This window comes from Lissotriton vulgaris, unplaced genomic scaffold (genome assembly GCF_964263255.1).
Source record: "Lissotriton vulgaris unplaced genomic scaffold, aLisVul1.2 SCAFFOLD_876, whole genome shotgun sequence".
Lineage (NCBI taxonomy): Eukaryota > Metazoa > Chordata > Amphibia > Caudata > Salamandridae > Lissotriton > Lissotriton vulgaris.
Genome location: NW_028240747.1, coordinates 800,156 through 814,246, shown reverse-complemented (window position 1 = coordinate 814,246; position 14,091 = coordinate 800,156). Strand labels below are relative to the sequence as shown.

General features: G+C 45.6%; 1 protein-coding gene across 1 annotated transcript in view; it reads left to right on the top strand.

Annotated features, from left to right (window-relative positions):
• LOC147672885 (sodium/potassium/calcium exchanger 2-like) overlaps positions 1-14,091 on the top strand; it is a gene marked incomplete at its 5' end in the record, with an annotated part of 177,280 nt that overhangs the window by 14,793 nt on the left and 148,396 nt on the right. The window contains one exon of the mRNA XM_086947951.1: positions 12,393-12,511. Within this exon, the coding sequence (XP_086804077.1) occupies positions 12,393-12,511 (119 nt within the window). The remainder of the gene's footprint in view (positions 1-12,392; positions 12,512-14,091) is intronic.

Here is a 14,091-nt window from a genome sequence, read left to right as displayed (position 1 = left end):
CTTTCATTTCCAGGTTCTACCATTTAGTTTGGCAAATTCTTCTTGGATATTCAACAAAATATTGTCTTCTATGTTGCATTTTTCAACTTCCATACATTAATGATTAGTTATTATCTACACCTTCTTTCTTATAGGCTCAGGAACATGTTGCTAGTGTGGCCAAAGTTCTTCAGGAATTGGGCTTGCTGTTGAATTTCCAGAAGTCACAGATGTTTCCATCTCAAGTCAAGAATTTCATTGAGGCCAGATTCCTTCCACATGACAGCATAATGTCTCTCCATTCAGCATCTGAGTAATATTGGGACAATATGTAGCTATGGCCAGGTCATGGCTAAAGATATAGGGCTTACTAGCAGCACCAACAGCAGTGATAACCTGGGCATGATACCACCTGAAGACAGTGGTAACCACATTTTGTAACAGTTGGAACCAAGCCTTACAGATTACAAGCGGAACATTCTAGTAAATGCCCAAATAGCCCAGGATCTATGAAGGTGATTAATGGAGGAGAATTTAAAAAAAGAATACCCTTCCAAAACCTAAAAACAGTTCTCCTAATCACAAACCCCAGTCTTTGGGGTTGGGGCACAATTTTAGAGGGTGAAGAGAAAAAGGTTCCTGGTTCTCCTGGGAAACCACTCTAATAAAAGAGAGAGGGACCCCACAACCCAAAGGGATGGAGTACCACAGAGGTCTTTTAGTCAAGCAAGTATTCCCTTTGGGACACCTTATTATTGAAACAAATATTTTCAAAGACACATTGACAAAAATAGACACTTAACAAAATACTGTAATAGTGAGGCAAAATGTAAACACATACCAAATTATGAAAAATACTGAACAGTTTATTCATCACACAATACACAATTAAAAAGATATTTCCATTAAAATAAATTTAAAAACAAGGGAATAGACATTAAAAATAAGGAAACAGTAGATTCCTATTTGTAAAAAAGGAGGTATAGACAGAATTAATTCAGCGAAACGTCAGAATTATTCTCCAATGAGTTTATGAAACAATCCACCTTTCTCTTATGCGACGCGTTTCGGTGGATCAATATAGTTACACTACCTTCATCAGGAATACAATGTAATGTCTTCCCAGAAGATTTCTTAATGACTACTTTCTAGACATAACTTTTCGGGGTAAGTACCTCCTATGTCTTAAAGGCGACTCTCGTCCTGCGAAATAAAGGCTCCTTGTCACCGGCAATCTTGCTCAGTGCCTGTATCTGCAGTGTAATATAAACCTAGGCAGTCTCTCAGGTACTACAGCAGTGGACTCATGCGGGTATGCAATTAAAATAAATACATTTTCATAATGTTCATCAATGACACACGGTAACGTGCGCGGGTTCTCCACAGGAATAACTCTTCGTAATACACGTTTATGAACGGCGATATAACGCAACAGCAGGATGGTTCCTTCATATATTATGGCAGGATACCACCTAAGTAATCAGGAAACTCGCGTCCCGTGTGTCAGCCTCCGCCAGCCAATCGGCTTGAAAGAAACCATCCAGTTCTAAAATTGGAGTTATCTGCAGTGATGCTTGCACTCTTACTGCTTCACCCTTCAGTAATGAGAAAGAATGTGATAGTGAGAATGGACAATCAAGTGGGAATCTGCTACTTTAATCTGATGAATGTGAATAAATAGAAAAACGAAAAATGAGAATCCACATTGGAGGAAAGCAAATCACAGAAAACCAATTTTAAGGAGAGACAGTTTTAAGGAAATGGAAATTATTTGAAAATGAAATTAATTTTAAAGGAAAGATAAATTTAAGGAACAATTACATTAAACTTGGGTGGATTTTGGGACTATTGAGGAGTTTTGAGTTCAGGGATGGGTAAAGTTTAAGGGTGACGAGGAGCTTTATGGGGTCAGGAATGGGTGGAGTTAAGCCACAGAAAGGTTTTCTTTTAGTTCAGCAATAGGTGGAGTTCAGGGGCGGGATGGTTTTTAGGTTTCATGGATATGTGGAGTTTAGGGGAGGTGAGGGGTTTTTAGGGTTCACGGATAAGTGAAGTTTAGGGGTGTTAGTTTGTTTTAGGGTTTGGGAATAGGTGGACTGTAGAGGTGTTGAGGTGTTTTAGGGTTCAGTGATGGGTAGAGGTTTTGGGTGGTGAAGAGTTTTTAGGGTTCAGGATTTGGTGGAGTGTGGGGTGGTGAAGGCTTTTAAAGATTCAGGGATGGGTGGAATTTAGATGTCGAAAGGGTTTTTTAGGGATGGGTAGAGTTTAAAGGTGGCAAGAGATTTTTATGGCTCATGCCTGGGTGGTATTTAAGTGTGGTAAGGGTTTTTTAGTGTTCAGGGATCGATAGAGTTTTGATATGTAGTTGGACTGTGAGGGGGTCAGGGATGTGTGGGGTTTAGGTGTGGAAAGTTAGGGTTCAGGAATAGGTGGAGTTTAGAGGTAGTGATGGGTACAGTTTAGGTGTGGTGAGGGGTGTTTAGAGAGCAAAGGTTGATGGCATTTAGGGGTTGTGATGAATCAGGGATGGATGGTGTTTAGGGGTGGTGAAGGGTCAGCGAATTAAAAGCATCCAAAGTAATTGTTTGACAATATAAAAGATATACATCTGAAATAATGTCCCTTGAAGTGAAGCACTGATAGAAATACCTTCAAAAACTGTTTCTGAAAGTAAGACATGCAATCATTATATTTACACCTAGAAAAAAGCATGCAAAAGTCAATGTATTTATTTTCCTTTTTTTATCCTCATTTGCCTTGTTCCCACCCTACTTCTAACAATACCGCCCAGGGTTTTCAAACCTCATTTGCTGGAAGAGAGGCTTAACCAAGTACGCAGAGAAAAACCCCGAGAAAAAACTGTGCGCCATTGGGTCTTAGTAGGCGACCCTCCTCCACCAACACCCAAAACCACTCTCTTATCCTCCTACATACACAGGAAGAAAAAGATGTCACCAGCCGAGGCAGACAAAGGCTTAATCATTGGACTGACTTTTTTCTGAGTAACCCACCTTTAACCACACCAGGTCAAGAAAGGAGTCCAACATTTATATCTCTTTTTCATCCAATCCGAAATATCCAACTTTGCAAAAAATTTCATTGAATGTATCCAGCTACCCTCCGTTGGGGAGGCTGGAGAGACCCATAATTTATATTACTCTCTTCGGGTCCACAAAACAGCATAAAATACCAACTTTACCACATCTTTCATAATTTTTCCTTGCAGATCAAGCTTTCCAAAAATGACCAGCTCAGCACTTACCTCGAATTACTATTGCAACAACACATCATCAGTAGGGTAAAACTAACCTGTCTCACGACGGTCTAAACCCAGCTCATGTTCCCTATTAGTGGGTGAACAATCCAACACTTGGTGAATTCTGCTTCACAATGATAGGAAGATCCGACATCGAAGGATCAAAACGCGACGTCGCTATGAATGCTTGGCCACCACAAGCCAGTTCGACAGGCAATTACTCACGGCCTCTCAGAAAGACTGTGTCTTCGGGCAACGCAGGAACATATGTAGATCATCTTTGTTTGGACTGCCACATTTAGGACATGCCACCACTCCACCTGAGCCTCAGTGGATTCCAATATGCCCTGTGCAATGTAAAAAAAAGGTTCCTCCTCAGATATGCAGGTTTAACTGTTTTATAAAGAATAGACATTGATAGTTGCCATTGGTCTTCCACCTCGGTCTCTGGCAAGCATCTTCCCCACAGATCTTCCGGTAAAGGGAAAGCACCATCCTCCAACTCTAACACCAACCAGTATCATAGTGCAATTTCTTTCTTAAACATGACACTGGACACCAGTTTTTCCTCTAATTCTTCGATCCTCCTATCGTTTCCCCTGAAGCCAAATGCCAACTCTGGATCTGGAGGTATTTAAATCTCGAGAACCTCAGGCCCAGTTCCTGCTTGCACCAACTCCACTAAATTAGATGACCCTCTGGAAATAAGTGCTTCCACATTATAATGCCCGCCTCCTTTAAGGGTCTAGCCAATAAGTCTTTAGTCCAAGCCGGAGATCCTGGTGCGTCCCAAATAGGAGCCCGCTGACAAAAAAACAGAATTGTTAAGGACATTCTGATTCTATACCAAGTTTCCGCCATGGCCACTAACACTTTTAACCTAACTTTCTTAAAGTATTTTGGATCGGCAACCCACTTTCTGCTCCTTTTACTTTCCTCAACATCTCCTTCAACATCTTACCTATCTCTGTGTTTGAAGGGGTACCCAATAGCATCCTTCCATTTTTTTTAAAGAAATGCCCATGCACAAAATAACAAATCTGGAAGAGCTAAGACGCCCTTCCCTAACCTCCTTCTAGGTTTCTTCCAGGCTAATCGGGAAACTTTTGACGCCCTGATGAAAGAACTAATTTCAGCTTGCAGTTTAAACAGCCACTCTTTCTTAAAGGTTAAAGGGATTGTTTCAAATAAAAAAATTAACTTTGGAAGAACCACCATCTTCACCAAATTTACTCGCCCATACAGTGTAAATGGGAGTTGCATCCAACCTCGTAGGCTGGGACTAATTTCCTTTTTAACCTTATCAAAATTTGTCTTAGCGAGTTCTACAATATTCTGGGTTATCCTAACTCCTAAATATCTCATTTCATTCTTGCATTCAATGCCCTCTGTCTCCATATTCCATGCCATGATTTCCATTTTCTGCCTATTAATATCATAGCCTGATATTTTGCCAAACTCATTTGTTATTTTCAGAATACAGCTCATAGTTTGTTGTAAATTGGTTGTATAAATTACACTATCATCAGCATAGAGCCCGATTTACTTGCTCCAATCATTCAATTTAAAAGGTAGTATACCCTCATAGCTCCTTATTTTCCTCAGCAGTGCTCAATATAGAGATCAAACAAAAGCGGGGACATGGGGCACCCTTGCCTTTTACCCGTCATAATCAGCACCTGCTGTGTCAGTACCCCGTTACCAGTTTCATGTAATTAGATCTCAGAACCTTGATGATAGTTTTGGAGTCTGTGTCTCAAATAACCCTGGCCTCGATCTCTGGTAGCTCTGTGTGCGAGGGTGAGTACCTTATACTGGATCCTCCTATTGACGAGCAGACAATGGAGGCTTCGGAAGTGAGGGGAAATGTGGTGGTGGAAAAACACTTCCCTAATTAATCTGGCTGCAGAAATTTGAATCATTTGCAGCCTGCGGACCAGATAGGCAGGGATTCCTATATAAAGGCTATTAGCATAATCAACCAGGACGTGACCAGAGCATGGACCACTGTCTTCCTGCAATCCATTGGAAGAAAGTGAAGGAATCTTTGCAGGGCTCTAGCTTCCAGAAGCATGTCGAGGAGACCTGGCGAATCTGGGCCTTACAATAGAGGTCACTGTCAAATTTAAACCCCAAATTTCTGGCTGAATCCAATGGGAGTGGTGGGGGGTTTATCTCTGAGGGCCACCAGAGTTTAGGTGGAGGTGATGATGATTGATTGAAGAATAGGACCTCTGTTTTTTCGGTGTTTCATTTTAAGCAATTTTCAGTCATCCAGGCCCAGATGTTGATCAGGCATGCTTAAAGTTCGCGAAGGTAGCCTTCATGTGTTCTTTAAAAGAGAGCACCTGCTTAGTGTCATCAGCGTAGGAGACTACTCTCACCCCCCATTTCTCGACTAGGGTCACTAGGGTGTCAAATAAACATTGAATAGTAGCGGGCTCAAAGCCGATCCCTGAGGAACACCATAAACAAGGGGTTCCTGGGAGGACACATGGGGGCGGAGAAATACCTGTTGAGATTGGTTCTTTAATAATGACTGGAACCACAACAGTGTGGTTCTCCTCACTCCCAAGTGTTGTAGTCTCACCAAAAGAATCTGATGAGAAATCGTGTTGAATGCTGCAGAGAGATCCAACAGCACCAGCATAGCAGAGCTGCCCTGGTCTACAGCTTCAGCAACCCCCACAAGAGCTGTCTCCGTGCTGTAGCCCGAACTAAAGCCAGATTGAGAATCGTGGAAACGATTGTTGGATTCAAGAAAATCGGACAATTGCTTCTGTACATCCTTCTCAATTTTGGGTTGCACCAGCAGAAGGGAAATAGGCCTAAAGTTCTTGTGTTCTCCTCGGTCAGTGTTTGGTTTCTTCAGAATAGGCAGGAGGTAGGCTTGTTTCTAGGCAGATGGAAAGATACCAGTTGTCAGGGAGGAATTCCAGATCTGGTTTAACTGTAAATTGAACCAGGGGGCAAGTAGTTTAAAAAATTGAGCTGGGCAGGGGTCACCTGGAGAACCATATTTACATTTGTGCAGTTCTCTGAGAGACGCCTCCGGAAGAAGTAGACAAAATTCAGACCAGGTGCCATGGAGGTCAGAAGTGGGAAAAAGCATAGAGGATGGCAAAGCCGGGAGAAAGGAAGAGTAGATAATTTGGATTTTCTCCTGAAAGAAGTCCGAGAGGTTGGCACAGAGGGTAGCCAAGGGGGAAACTGTGCTGTCCAGAGCCAAGGGCTTGGTGAAGCATTAGGCAATTTTAAATACTTCTTTGGCCGAGCTGTCAGTTTAATTAAGTTAGCAAAGTAGTCCCTCATGGTGCTACGCTTCAGCTTGTGGAAATTTTTTAGAGCCGCTCTGTAGGAGCATTTTGCCACCGGATCGTAGGATTTTGTCCATGAACGCTCAAGTCTAGACTTTTCTCTGCTCATAATTCCATGTAAAATCAAGGGGCTGAGGGTTTTTTCCTGGAAGATTCAAGTGGTCTAAGAGGGGATGCAATGTCTAAGGTGGAGATGACCCAGCAGTTGAAGCTGGATACATCACAGCTTGGGTCACCCGTTAGCAGGAGGGGGGTGCGTTTTGGAGCAAGGGTCCCATAGTTTCAGGGGAGACCTTCCTCCAGTTTCTCCTTCTACCGGAGATAGGCCTGGAACTGCAACCTGCGGATTCGCATATAAAGCTGAAACGAACTAACAGATGGTCAGAACAAGTCAAAGGTAGCGGGCCTCTACTCTCAGGTTGGGATCATTGGAAAAGATAATGTCCAACATATGGCCCACTATATGGGTAGGGGCGAGCACCCTTTGCGTCGCAGGTGATATACCATGATCCCTGACATCAATGAGGAGGGCAAGATTCTGATGCAGTAGAACAGAGCCTCAATAATCCCTACAAGCTCGATTATTCTGCAGGAGATCTCCCAGCCGTCCCTTATGATAATAGCTATGCCACCTCCTATCTTATTACCACCCCTTTTGGCATAAGACATCTAAAAACCCTCAGGTATCGCCAACATTAGGTCAGGTTTAGAGCTCTCCTTCAGTCAAGTTTCTGTTAAAAACATAAGGTCTCAGGGGTTTGACTCCAAAGTGAGCCAAATATCTTCTGAGTGTTTGAGGAGGGATCTACAATTAATCAAAGAGGCCTTAATGATGGTACTAGTGGCCCTGAGGTGTATTGTGGGGGTCTTTAATATAGTTACGCAGCCATTCACCCTCCTACCACTGCCAACTAGTGTGAAAAGACAGGAGTTACAACAATACTCACGGCTAGCAGTGGCTAGATACAATTTGGCATCATGTTTAAGAGATGATCTCTAAACTAGGCAATATTGGGCGAAGACGTAAAACGGGCAGCATGGCTGGTGCTGGTTGCTGTCTGGACTAGGACGGGTGCAGACGGGCTTGCCTTTGGCCTGGCAGAGGCACGTCCGCGTCGCGGCTCCCATTAAGTAGGGGTTTTGAGGCTGGTAGGTCAACAACTAGACCGCCGACCCAAGATGGCGCCCACAAGTGTTACCAAGTGCGACAGCTGAATAATGGCGGCAATTAATGGAGTAGAACGTCAAGCAGAGGTGAGTAGAGGGTCTGCTACACCCACGTTTACTCAGGTAAGTGGACTTAGAGATGCCCAGCAGGGCATCAGCCCTCCTACACCCTGCCACACGAAGCGGTGAAGGAGTCACAATCAGGTCCCCAATGTTAGCTCCCCCTCGTAGTGAAGCACAGAGGTAGAATGTCCCAGATAGTTCAGCAACAAATTCAACAACAGTTTAAAATAGGAAAGATAGCAGCACGATTTTAAAAACAGTTAAAAGAATTCAGATAGCAACAAGGTTTACAAAGTGGGGTAACACAGCCGGCAATTACCCCACTGGAGTCTGCTCAACAAAAGCAGTATCAACTTCATGGGCGTAATCGGGGGATATATTTGATGGAAATATGCTGAGTGGCCACCTGGTCATCTTATTGTACCTTAATTAAACATTACAGGCTTAATGTATCTGATGCTGTTAATGAGGATTTTGGTTCTAATGTTATTTCTTCAGCAATGAAGTAATTGTTGAATGAAAATAAAGATTTCCTCATTTATAACTGTCAGCGCCAATTATTAGCTTGTGAGATCCTCATTCAATTAGGACTGAGATGAAGAGGAATGAACCAAATACTCAGTGGTAATCTTCATTACCCTGAATGGACGTCTTCCTCCTCCCAGTCCACCTCCCTCCCTTCCTCCCCATCATTTTAAATATCTTTATTGCATTTTTATCTTTTCTGTTACATTAGTCTACAAGCATCGGTACATATCGCTTTGGCAACTACATCACTTGTTCTATTACACTGTGCATATAAATCAAAGCATTTCCTTCTTACTGTTTTAGTGCTGTTCGTGTCTGCAGTGTAAGGTTGCACATGCGTTTGTAAGTCTCCTTGGGCTCCTGCGGCCCGCACATTCTGGCATCTCCAATTGAGAGCCGGAGTGAAGGTGTTTAGTACGTCTCTTGATGACAGCGAATAGTAATGCGTGGAAACATCAATGCTTACCGACAAAAGGCTGTTCATATTTGGACTCAGCTCTTCAATTGCGTCATATAACGTTTCATAAGCAAATAGATCGATATAGATGTACATGCCGAGTCTGTTCATTAGATATTTTCTTTTATGACAATTCAACCACATCCTACAACAGCAAATAATAAATCAAAACAAAGAGACATCAAATGACCGAGGGTGTATGCATCTAGTGTCTAGTGTTCCATCTAGGTGCAGTCGCGACTAGGCCAACGGGCAAGTATAGAGTGTGGGCTTCTGCTTCTGCTTTCTATGCGGTTATATGGTTGTTAAGGTAACGCGTGACAGGAGCTACTTCCGTATGGTGTCTTCAAGAAGTGTGAGGTCTGTGCCCAGCCTAACAGCCGTAGTTGGGGTGACATGCAGAGGCAGCGCGTCATCTGCGTCCAGGTAGCTTATTAGGTGTCAGTTCCACCCGTTGTGCAGGGGGTGCCCGTAGTGGGGCATTAGAATTTGTGAGAGTTTTGAGCATATTGTCCCAGGTCTGTGTAATTGGATACTTGCGCAACCCTGCCGTTTCTTACCTGCATAAGGTGGTGCCCTCCGCCTGTGCCCAGACTTCAAGAGATTTCACCCAATCTTCATTGTTGGCCTTGGTTCTCTTGTAAAACCCCAGGATGCAGACCTCCCACGTGATAGGTATCTCATTGTTAGTGCAGTTGGCAAGTGTTTCAGATATCGCATCCCAATAAGGTAAAAGCAGGAGACAAGACCACAGCATATGTAATAGGTCAGCACCTAGGAGACAGTACCTTGGGCATTCGGAAGTGTTGATGTTAAAATATGTATTGCTCTTGTCTGGTGAAAGATACGCCCTGTGTAATATGTAGGTTGAATGATTTTGAATAGTGAATTTCGCTGTATGTGTGTGGCACTAGCTAAAACGCGTTCCCACTCTTTATCAGTCCAGGGACGACCTCTGTGTTCAGTCCAATATGTGCGGAGTCTCTACAGCGGCCTCAATACATGGATGAGCAGGGCTTGTATCAGCCAATGTATCACGTGTGATCCCTCCCCCATTACATGCAGGTACTGCAACAACTGATGTGTCTGCTGCTCATTGGTCATATCGCCCAATGCTAGTGTAAACGTTTGCGTAATGGCTGCATGTAGAAGGAACTGGCCCACTGATAATCCATTATCTGCTGTTAGTGTCTTAAAAGGCAGTAAGGTACCGTCTGCGTACAAGTCTCCTAGTGTCTCCACTCCTGCCTCAACCCAGGGCGTTAATGTCATGTCCGTTATAGGGCCTCTGCCTCTGGGCGTCCCGAGAAGTGGCAGCACCGGGGCATATGGGATTGTGTCTGTTGTGAGGTGAAGGCTTCTCCTAAAACACCTATTTGCAAACTCAACATGTATTTTTGTCGGGTGAGGAATTATCGCTAGTGGGTCCAAAAATCCGCATATCTGGGCTTGTGTCCAAGCTGTTGTCTCGGTCGCCGTGTCTGCCAGATTTTTGCAATTTATCTACTTTGCGACCCACTGTAATTGTGCAGCTAAGTAATATAGTACCAGATGAGGAACTGCCAAACCCCCACTTTCTGGGGGTGCATATAGTTTCTGCAGTGCTATCCTGGGCCGCCCCGCATTCCAAATCAAGCCACGGATTAACCCCTCCAATTCTCTAAAGAGCCTCACTGGGACATACACCGAAGGTTTGCAAAATAATACAGTAACCTGGGTAGTACTATCATTTTGGTTAAGGTGACACGGCTCGTCACATTGAGCGTCAAGGTCTTCCAGAATTGCATCTGTGCTCTTATTGAGGAGATGGCGCAAACCAGATTACCCTCCAGTATATCTGTTGGGGACCTGTAAATATATATTCCTAGGTACCTGAACGTAGTCGGATACCATTCAAGTGCAGTTCCATTAATGATTATAGTGGTCGCAACTACGTCCTCATGGAAAGCGTAAGCGCCTGACTTAGCCCAGTTTACCCTGAGGCCCGATATCGCCTCAAATCTACAGAACAGTGCTGATATCTCCTGCGGCACAGCGTGAAGGTCTCGTATATACAATACCAGGTCATCTGCATATTTGGACACTGTATGCAGTCCATCGCTCAAGGGGATGCCCCCATCCGCGCCACCCTCCCGGAGGAGAGCCGCCAGTGGCTCTATAGCTAGGGAAAAGAGTAACAGGGACAGGGGGCACCCCTGTCTGGTCCCTCGTCTCACCCTGATTTCGTCAGATAGGAGCCTGCCTGTGCGAGCCCGCACTGTGGGACGCTGGTACAACAATTGCACCAGCTGCAAATAGTCATCTCCCAGCTCGTATTTACGTAAGACCGCTGCAAGATAGGGCCACTCCAGCGGGTCAAAGGCCTTCTCCAGGTCTAACACGAGACAGCCAGACCTGGGCCAGTTTTCTGTTGCATATTTTTAGATTCTAAATAGTCGTCGAATATTTAGGGAGGTGCTTCTGGTGGGTACAAATCCGTTCTGGTCAGTATGTACCAGAGTAGGCACAAACGGGGCAATACGTTTTGCCAGGACTGAGGCAAGGATTTTATAGTCTGTGTTCAACAGGCCCAGTGGACAGTAAGAGCCCAGGAGGTCAGGGTTCCTGCACGGTTTCAAAAGAGAAACCAACGTTGCCTCGTTTTGTGTGGGGGTGAGTGTTGAGTATTCCAGTGCCGCTGCATATACCCGCAACAGCTCTGGTACTAGGACATCTGAGTAGGCCTTGTAAAATTCAGCAGGTAGTCCATCAGGACCCAGCGTCTTGCCATTCGATGGAGAGTAGATACTCTCCCTTATGTCCTCAGGTAACAGAGGAGCACCCACGTCCCCCTGTTGATAGTCCGTGATCTGCGGCAACGTTAGTGAGGAGAGGAAGTCCTGTATGTCTGTTTCCGTAGCTATCAAACAAGATCTGTATATTGTGGAGTAGTGTTCCACAAAAGCGTGGTGCATATCATTTTGGGTGTGCACCATGACTCCCTGTGTATTCTGTATTGCTGTCACGGATTCGGTAGCTATGTCTTGCCGTATCAGCCACGACAGCAACCTACCGGGTTTGTCCCCCATATGATGGGCGCGCGCTGAGTGTGCTGCATAGGTTAAATTACAGAGTCGGTCTAGTAATCTAGAGCTCCCTTCCTCCCTATAGTTGCCTATCCAGAGGAGGGATGGACCCTTTGTGTGTTGTGTGTAATAAACATAGAAGAAACTCGCACAGGGTGTACTTTAAAGAGAAAGGTGCTTAGGCTGTATTTAACATGTCAGAGTGGTGGATGAGGCGGAACTCCTTATTTCATTTTTATAATGGGACATAAACACCTTCCAATGGGGGTAATGAAGATTACCAGCAAGTTGTTGGTTCATTCAAGCATAAGGAAATGTGTTAAATGTTTTGTAGTTGCAGATTCATGAAATCCATTCTCCAGATAGGAAAGCTATTAAAAACTTTGGAAACAACACAACTATGAGCGCTGTGTTATTTTTCCCTACTTTTGTAAATAAGCATTTGCCATCACTTCCAACTTATGATTATGAAAATACTAACTCGTATTGAAATTGCTCAATGAATAGCCCTGCCACATTCATGTTTAACCGACTCTTTTCCTTTTCGTATGATGATGCAGAGAAAACTGAACTTCCAAACACTACAAACGTGGAAGTTGAAATCACCCCACCAAAGGAATCTCCTGGGCAAGTGCAAAATGGAAATGTCTCCTATACTGCTGAAACTACAGGCAACCAGGTATTTGCAACCTTTTACAAACACTCTCTTTTTTTGTATTTCCGATGTGTCATCATGCAGCATATTTTTTCAACATGCACAGGACTTTTATTGAAACCAAGTCAGACAGAGGTAGGGCACTGTAGAAAAAACATTTCCATTATTTCTTGAAATGTATTCGTGACTAGTATGGACACTTTAGCCTTGGCCAGCCACTAACAATCAATCAATCAATCAATCAAAGCATTTATAAAGCGCACTACTCACCCGGAGGGTCTCAAGGCGCTAGGGGAGGGGGGGGGGGTCCGCTACTGCTCGAACAGCCAGGTCTTGAGCTGCTTCCTGAAGGCGAGGTGGTCCTGGGTCAGGCGGAGGTGGGTCGGGAGGGAGTTCCAAGTCTTGGCGGCCAGGTAGGAGAAGGACCTCCCACCTCTGGTGGCTCTTCGGAAGCGGGGGACGGCGGCGAGGGCATGGCCGGTCGGTCGAAGTTGGCGTGTGGGAGCGTAGAAGTTGAGGCGGCTGTTGAGGTATCCTGGTCCTTGGTTGTGTAGGGCTTTGTGTGCGTGGGTGAGGAGACGGAAGGTGATTCTCTTGTTGACCGGGAGCCAGTGCAGGTCTCTCAGGTGTCCGGAGATGTGACTGCGACGGGGGATGTCCAGGATAAGACGTGCTGAGGCGTTCTGGATCCGCTGGAGCCTCTTCTGGAGTTTGGCGGTGGTACCGGCGTAGAGGGAGTTGCCGTAGTCCAGACGGCTGGTGACGAGGGCCTGGGTGACCGTCTTCCTGGTCTCGGTGGGGATCCACCGGAAGATCTTACGTAGCATGCGCAGGATGTTGAAGCATGACGAGGAGACGGCGTTGATATGTCTGGTCATGGAGAGGGAGGAGTCCAGGATGAAGCCCAGGTTGCGTGTGTGGTCCGTTGGTTTGGGTGCGCTGCCCAGGGCGGGGGGCCACCAGGAGTCGTCCCAGGCGGCGGAGGGTGAAGATCCCAGGATGAGGACTTCCGTCTTGTCCGAGTTCAGTTTCAGGCGGCTGTTCATCATCCACTTGGCTATGTCTGTCATCCCTTCGTGTAGGTTGGCTCTGGCGGTGGCGGGGTCGTTGGTGAGGGAGAGGATCAGCTGGGTGTCGTCGGCGTAGGAGATGATGTTGAGGTTGTGTTGGCGTGCGATGGCTGCGAGGGGGCTCATGTAGATGTTGAAGAGGGTTGGGCTGAGCGAGGAGCCTTGAGGAACGCCGCAGATGACTTCGGTGGCTTCTGATCTGAACGGGGGGAGGCGGACTCTCTGTGTCCTTCCGGTGAGGAAGGAGATGATCCACTCCAGTGCCTTCTCCTGGATTCCGACGTTGCTGAGGCGCTGCACTAGGGTACGGTGGCAGACAGTGTCGAAAGCCGCGGAGAGGTCTAGGAGGATGAGGGCCGCTGTTTCTCCGTTGTCGAGCAGAGCTCGGATGTCATCGGTGGCTGCGATGAGGGCGGTCTCGGTGCTGTGGTTGGCCCGGAAGCCAGACTGCGAGAGGTTGAGGGATCTGTTCGTCTCGAGGAAGGCGGCCAGCTGTTTGTTGACGGTCTTCTGGATGACTTTTGCAGGAAACGG